This window comes from Chrysochloris asiatica, unplaced genomic scaffold, assembly GCF_000296735.1.
Source record: "Chrysochloris asiatica unplaced genomic scaffold, ChrAsi1.0 scaffold00001, whole genome shotgun sequence".
Lineage (NCBI taxonomy): Eukaryota > Metazoa > Chordata > Mammalia > Afrosoricida > Chrysochloridae > Chrysochloris > Chrysochloris asiatica.
The window spans coordinates 25,171,386-25,179,313 of NW_006408519.1; the positions used below are offsets into that span (position 1 = coordinate 25,171,386).

The window sequence follows — 7,928 nt, forward strand, 5'->3', positions numbered from 1 at the left end:
GACGAAATTTTAAAATTCTACCAACTTCTTCAGTCTGAAATTGATTAAACAAGCAATCAAGATGTATTAATAATTAGTGATGACTGGAATGCAAAGGCTGGAAACAAAGAACAGGATCAGTAATTGGAAAACAGAGCTTTGGTGATAGAAATGATGCTAGAGACTGCATGATAGAATTTTGCAAGACCAATGACATATTCATTGCAAATACAGTTTTTAAACAGAAAAAGGCAACTATATACATTCACTAGAAGGAATACACAGGAATCAAATTGGCTACATCTGTGGGAAGAGATGGTGGAAAAGTTCACTATCATCAGAAAAAACAAGGTCAGAGGCTGTCTGTGGAACAGACCATCAATTGCTCATATGCAAGTTCAGGCTAAAGCTGGAAAAAAATTGAGACAAGGCCATGAGAACTAAAATGTGACCTTGAGCATATCCCACTTGAATTGAGAGATCATCTCAAGGAAAAATTCATGCATTAGACACTAATGACTGAAGACTAGAAGAGTTGTGAGATGACATAAGAACATCATACAAGAAGGAAGCAACAGTTCATTTAAAAAAATAAAATAAAATAAAAGGAAAGAAAGAAGACCAAAATGGATATCAAAAAAGACTCTGAAACTTGCTGTCCAGTGTAGAAATACTAACATGAATGGAAGAAGCAAGGCAGTCAAAGAACTGAACAGAAAATTTCAAAGGGCAGTTCGAGAAAAGTCCAAGTATTATAAAGATATGTGTAAAGACCTGAAGATAGAAAACCAAAAGGGAAGGACATGTGCAGCATTTCTCAACCTAAAAGAACTGAATAACTTGAATTGCAATATTGAAGGATTCTATGGATGAAATATTAAATGACACAGAAAGCATTAAAAGAAAGATGGAAGATACACAGAGCGTCACTGTACCCAAAAGAAATGGTCCACATACAACCATATCAAGAACAAATGGTACTTAAGGAAAAAGGTCAAGCTGCAGTGAAGGCAATGGCGTGAAAAACAAGACTCCAGCAATTAATGGAGTACAAATTTTAATCTTTCAACAAACTGATGAAGCACTGGAGACACTCACTCATCTCACTCATGCCAAGAGATCTGGAAGACAGCTAACTGTTCAATCAGTTGAAAGAGACCCAACAGAATGTAGAAATTATCAAACAATATTATCAATAGCACATGCTAGTAAAATTTTGCTGAAGATAATTCAAAAATGGCTGTAATAGCACATCAACAGGGAACTTTCAGAAATTCAATCCAGATTTGAAAGAGGACACAGAACTAGGGATATCATTGCTGACTTCAGATGGATTTTGGCTGAAATTAGAGAATAACAGAAAGATGTTTACCTGTGCTTTACTGACTATGCAAAGGCTTTGGAGTATGTGGAACATGACAAGCTATGGACAACATTGTGAAGAATGACTATTTCAGAACATTGTGCTCATCAGGCACCTGTACACAGGCCAAGATGCAGGTGTTCAAACAAAACAAGTGGATACTGAATGTTTTAAAATCAAGAAGAGTGTGTTTCAGGTTGCATTCCTTCACCATATTTATTTAATCTGTATGCTGAGCAAATAATGTGAAAAGCTGAATTATATGAAGAGGAACCTGGCATCAGGATTGGAGGAAGATTCATCAACAACCTGCGATATTCAGCTGATACAACCTTGCTTGCTGGAAGCAAAGAGGACTTAAGATACTGATGAAGATAAAGACAACAGCTTTCAATATCGATTGCATCTCAATGTAAAGAAAACAAAAACCCTCTCACAACTGAACCAACAAATAATATCATGATAAATGGAGAACAGATTGAAGTTGTCCAAGATTTCATTTTACTTGGATCCACAATCAGCACTCATTTAAGCAGCAGTCTTTTTAATCAAACGATTTATTGCATTTATGCAAATCTGCTGCAGGAGACTTCTTTAAAGTGTTCAAGATCAAAGATACAAGTTTGAGGACTAAGGTGTTCCTGACGCAGGCCATGGTATTTTCAATAGTCTCATTATGTTTGTGAAAGATGGACAATAAATAAAGAAGACTATAGAGGAATGTATGCAGTTGAGTTATGGTGTTGGAAAAGAATATTAAAAGTACCACGGACTGCCCGAAGAGCAAACAAATCTGTGTTGGAAGACGCACACTCACAATGCTCCTTAAAAGCCAGGACGGTGAGACTTCATTTCTCATGCTTCAGACATGTTATCGGGAGGAACCAGTTCCTGAAGAAAGACTTCATGCTTGGGAAAGCATAGGAACAATGGAAAAGAGCAAGATACCCATCAAAATGGATTGGCACAGTGGCATTATCAATGGGCTCAGGGGTAGTACCAATTGTGAGGCTGGTGCAGGATGAGGCAGTGTTTAGTTGTGTTGTGCACAGTTGATATGAACTGGAGCTAACTCAATGGCACCTAACAACAATGGCAAGTTATGTCTGGGGCAAGAAGTGGAATGGAATGAGGGAGCTTCAACTAAATTTGTAAAGTTTTTTTTTTGGTTTTTTTCCCTGTGATATGTGCATGAAGGTGACTCCTGGTGTGGCACTATAGGATAAGCACTGGACTGATAACCATAGGCTCAGGGTTCAAACCCACCAGCTGCTCCTAGGAAACACTGTATAGGGTCTCTATGAGTCAAAACTGACTTGACAACACTTAATCACAACAACATACTTTATGAGTTGTAGTGTGGTACAGTAGGACTGGTAACTGCAAAGTTGGCAGGTCAACCCCACCAGTCACTCCTTGGAAACCCTATACAGGATCGCTGTAAGTCAGAACATATTAGATGGTATTCACCAACATACTGTGTATATAGAGAGTCCTGGTGTGGTCCTGCAGGATAATGCACTGGACTGCAAGATCAGTTTGAACCACACGATCGGTGGTTCAAACTCACCAGCTGCTCCTTGGAAACCCCTTTACAGGGTTGATATAAGTCAGAACCGATTAGACATATACATGTTGTTAAGTGCCAGCAAGTCAGTAAGGACTCAGAACAACCCTGTACAGGGTTTCTGAGGCTTTAAATCTTCATGGGAGCAGAAAGCCTAGTCTTTCTCACTAGGATCAACTGGTAGACTAAAACCAGAGATCTTGTGGTACTGCTCACTTCCAGATCAGCGGTTCAAACTCACCAGCTGCCCCTCAGAAACTCTATACTGGGTCTCAATGAGTCGAAACCAACTCAAAGTTACTTAACAAAACAATCCAAAAACATGTGTGTGTGTGTGTATACTTTGTTGTTGTTAAAGAATAGGACATTTGTCTTTTGGAGAAACCCATAGGAAAAAAGTAATAAAACCCCAGAATTTCACTAAAATGATTTAGAATAAAATATCCAAAAGAAAATGCCTTGTTCTCCAAAAGAAAGATAATTCAGAAAAGAAGATACAACTCAGAGGTTCCTCTAAAATTATATTTGGGATCCTTTTCAAAAGAGTACTTTCTGGTGACGGTAGCAACTGAGGGCTAGTTGAAATTGCCAAATTACCTGCCTTATACGAATTAGCTTCCCCAGTTATTGTCAGGAGGAAAAATGTGAAGGAGTAAGAGGAATTCAAAAAAACAAACTGAATTCCTTCAGTTGTGAGTATCCCAAACAGTAGCTCCTAAAGCCCTAAGAATCCTGGAAGGAAACACATGGTAGAGGTGGGGGTGGGATGGAGAAATATTTTCAAATTTTTCACAAACCTAATAGAAAATAACCACACATTTACCCATAATAAAACCACAGAGGCAAAGATATCAGGGTTCCTTGCTTCTGGAAGTACATCAAATCAACATCACTGCACACACAATACAACAAACTGTCTCCTACAATCTCTTGCTGGTACTTATCACTGGTGAAACCCCTAGGGATAGCCAGAGGGCAAGCTTACTCTTTAACACAGCCTCTCCCGCACAGAACAGAGTGGAAAGGGTTCAAAGAGGATCTCAAGAGGCTGGGGGCAGGAGTGGGGTGGGGTGGTGAAGTGTGGAGATGGGAGGGGTGAGGGTGGGAGAGGGAGGTAACAGAAATTCCCCAGTACATTGTGTTTTTATAGTTTTTGAGTACCAAACAAATTCCTAATGTTAAGCAATAGTTTACTTAGTGATTTTTATATTGATTCAAGATTCATATTGCTGTCAATCAGTAAGATTTAGATGACAGATCAAATGTGAAACTATCAACTGCTAATATGCAAGTTCTAGCTGAAGCTGAAGAAAATTAAAATTAGTCCACCAAAGCCAAACTATAACCTTAAGTATATATAATACCTGAATTTACAGTCCATCTTAAGAATAGATCTGGCACATTGAACACTAGTGACTAAAAACCAGACAAGTTGTGAGATGACATGTAGAACATCAACGGGAAAGCCACAGAAGGACCATAAAAACAGAAGAAAGAAAGAAAAGACCAAAATGGATGCCAGAAAACACGCGGAAACTTGATTGGGAACGTAGAGTAGCTAAAACAATGAAATAAATGATGACATTAAAGAAATGAATACAGGATTTCAACAGGTCTCTGGAGAAGACAAAATATTATAATGAAATGCACAAAGTCGCTGAGTTACAGAACCAAAAAGGAAGAACATGTTCAACATTTCTCAAGTTGAAAGAACTGAAGAAAAAATTAACGCTTTCCAAGACCGCGCAGTCTTCAGCATCGACTACACAATATCATGATCTATGGAGATAAGATTGAAATTGTCAAGGATTTCATTTTACTTGGATCTACAATCAATGCTTATGGAAGTAGCAATGAAAATAAATTAACCTACATATTGCATTGGACAAATCTGCTGCAAAAGATCTCTTAACACTGTTAAAGTCAAAGATGTCACTTTGGAGACTAAGGTGCACCTGACCCAAGTCATGGCATTTCCAATGGATTCCTATGCATGTGAAAGCTGGACAGTGAACAAGGAAGGCCAGACAAGAACGGATACCTTTTAATTATGGTGCTAGCGGCAAAGACGGAATGTGCTATTGGCCTACTAGAGAACAAGTCTGTCTCGGAAGAAGCACACCCAGACTGCTTCCAGGAATCAAGGATGGTTATTTTGTCTCACACACTCTGGGCATGTTATTAGAAGGGGCCAATCCTAGAAGAAAGACATTATGCTTGGTAAAGGAGTTGGTGTTAAGTGCTGTGGAGTCACTTCTGACTCATAAGAGACCCTGTATGAGGTTTCCAAGGAGCAGCTGGTGAGTATGAACTGCAAACTTGCAGTTAGCAGTCTAGTGCTTATCCTACAGTGCCACACCAGGACTCCACTGGCAAAGTAGACGGTCAGCAAAAAAGAAGACAACCCCTAGCGAGATGGATCAACACAGTGGCTGCAATAATGGACTAAACATAACAATTTTGAGGAATGGGCAGTGTTTTGTACTACATAGGGGCATTATGAGTCAGAGCTGACTCAATGGCAATTAATAACAACAGAGAAAATCAAGGTGTTGACAAGGCTGCATTGTCTCCAGAGGCTCTAGGAGAGAATCCATTCCACTGCCTTTTCCAATTTCCACTGTGATATTCCTTGATGGCTGTGAATCAGAACCAACTTGACAGCTCCTAACAACAGTAACTGCGCCCTTCTACCAAACACCACAGTTCATTTCCAAACAACTCTCTCCGTGTTCTATTAACTGCTCATTTCCCTCACCCTCAGGCCAAGAGCGATAGACTTCAAGTCCCGGGGTGACCATTCCTCCTTGGCTTTCCTCCACCCTGTCCAACCTTTGTAACAAAGTCCCTCATTCAACAGGATGGAAACCATCTCTTTAAACTCTTCTTAATTGTCTCGTCTGCATGGACCATCTGTTTCTTGTAGGGGACCTAATTAATATAAAAGTGATCCATGGTGGAAAAAAAGGAATAAACAGTCTTTGGGAATTCTAATTAGTATCGTAAATTCTACCATTTGCCCTTCATTCTCTCTACTTGTGCCATCTGATATGGTGACCATGAGCCACATGTTACTCTTTCCATTTGCAGTTTAAAGTAATCAAATTAAATAAAACTCAGGTCCTCAGTCACATTAAGTACTTTGCAAAGTATTCAAAAGCCACATATGTCTAGTGGCTACCCTTTCCATTACTAAAGAAAGCTCTATTCAATAGCACTGCTCTTCATCCAATAAGCTGCTCCACAATAAATGTACTGATGATCCTATTTGTGGGTCTACCTTGTCATCACAGCTGCATCCCAGGTCAAAATCAGACTGAAGATACGTAACCCCTGGGAAACTGGGCCGAGTAACCTCCTCTGGCATGGTTGGTCTATAGGTATTAGTACGCAGGAGATGATTCAAACTTCCATGGGTCCCATTATTAGGAGCTGGCTTCAATCCCAGGAGATCTGGGAAAAAGAGAAAAAAGGGTTCAGGTATGGTGAGAATCAAAATCATTTCACTTCTAAGGGCCTAAAACCTTGGAACACAAATTAGAATTAGACAAAATCAAATTCAGATGGTAGGCACTCTTTTACCTCTAGAACCAGTCTAATCTGACCATGCCCTGCGTTGACTTTCTAAAACATTACTTGACCACAGGAAGAGACATGCTAAGTAAGAAAGCATGAAGGATCAGGTCTTTACTTAGCTGCTTCCTCTATCTGGGAGAGTTACAACACTGGTCAGTGTCACTGCCTTTCTGTACATTAATGAATCAGCTCCAATTTTCAAACGGGGCATGCAATCAATAAAGAACCACAAGTCTGCCCTTTAATGCACTCCACAGAAGTGAGGGGGCAAGAGGAAGCTTGGGCCCTGAGCCTTAAAACACCACTGTGAGATGAACAGGCTGATTTCATAGCAAGTGAACGGATGCCAAGCAGGCATACAGTGGCTTGCCTAAGCTAAGAGGTAGGGCAGGGGAGCGGCAGCAGCCAAGATGGGAAAAGAACCCAGGAGACCCGACTTGCAGGCTCCCCCTCTAACCACCAGACTGGCACTCCCTTGCTAAATAGGAAAAGTTGTTCTCATTCAGCAACTAGAAGCTCAGGGGAGAAAAATAATTAGGAGCACATAAATAGCTGGCCAAGATTCATGCTGGCAAAATTTTAACTGGACTACAACGCAAGAGATGGAGGTGAGAGAAAGCTCAATGCTGAACTCCTGCTTCCCCAGGTCTCTGATCAGCAGTGTTGAATTGTAATGTTATGTTGGATCAGCCTGTGACTGCCAATAGTAACACTGTGAAAACTTCCCATTAGTCAGCTGTTGAAGAAAGACAAAGAAGTCTTAGAAGGAGAAGATGTTCTGTCCTTCCAACCAATGGGCAAGTTACAACTTGTACCTCATTTCTTTCTCAGACATTGAGAGAATCCATATCTAACTAAAGCTTACTTGTTAGGTATGATTAAATAAGTGACTTACCACACATAACATTGTAAAGTTCTATGTTTTCAAACGGAGGCACTTTAGTCTTATACTTAAATGTTGGTCCGTAACCTACAAAGACAGTCTTCCAAAAAAAAAAAAGAAAGCATAAACCAATTAGACATTGCAAATATCTGGTAGCTATTCTTCCTCTCTTCATAAATACCCAGCAACTTTGCTCACCTCACCATTCCCCATCCCTTCCAAAGATTATTAAAATACACTTTCAGTTCCCAGTTCTGTGGTTATACCTGCATGCTGTTGAGCTTGTTATCAAATCCATGGTCTCCCTGGAAGAAACATTTTCCCGATGGCTTCTTATACACATCCATAGGTTTCCTGTGTTGAAATAGTTGTATAGTTAGTTGACATTTCTCATGAAATCACTCCAATAAAAAGCTGATTTCATACCCAAAATGGGGGGTGGAGAGGCTAAAAAGGCAAGAAGTGACTGGCTTACAAGCTTTCAAAGAGGGAGCCTAGAACCAGAGGGCACGGAGGAAGGTAGAATCTCCACTGAGTAGTATCCAATCTGTCTGGGCGGG

The 7,928-nt window shown here is 40.1% G+C and overlaps 1 protein-coding gene across 3 annotated transcripts in view; it reads right to left on the bottom strand.

Annotated features, from left to right (window-relative positions):
• Nucleotides 1-7,928, bottom strand: part of ENPP2 (ectonucleotide pyrophosphatase/phosphodiesterase 2) — a 102,670-nt gene that overhangs the window by 26,643 nt on the left and 68,099 nt on the right. For all 3 annotated transcript variants that reach the window (XM_006830672.1, XM_006830671.1, XM_006830670.1), the window contains 3 exons: nucleotides 7,635-7,722; nucleotides 7,381-7,468; nucleotides 6,166-6,362 (listed from right to left, as the gene is read on the bottom strand). In XM_006830672.1, coding sequence (XP_006830735.1) covers nucleotides 6,166-6,362; nucleotides 7,381-7,468; nucleotides 7,635-7,722 — 373 coding nt within the window. The remainder of the gene's footprint in view (nucleotides 1-6,165; nucleotides 6,363-7,380; nucleotides 7,469-7,634; nucleotides 7,723-7,928) is intronic.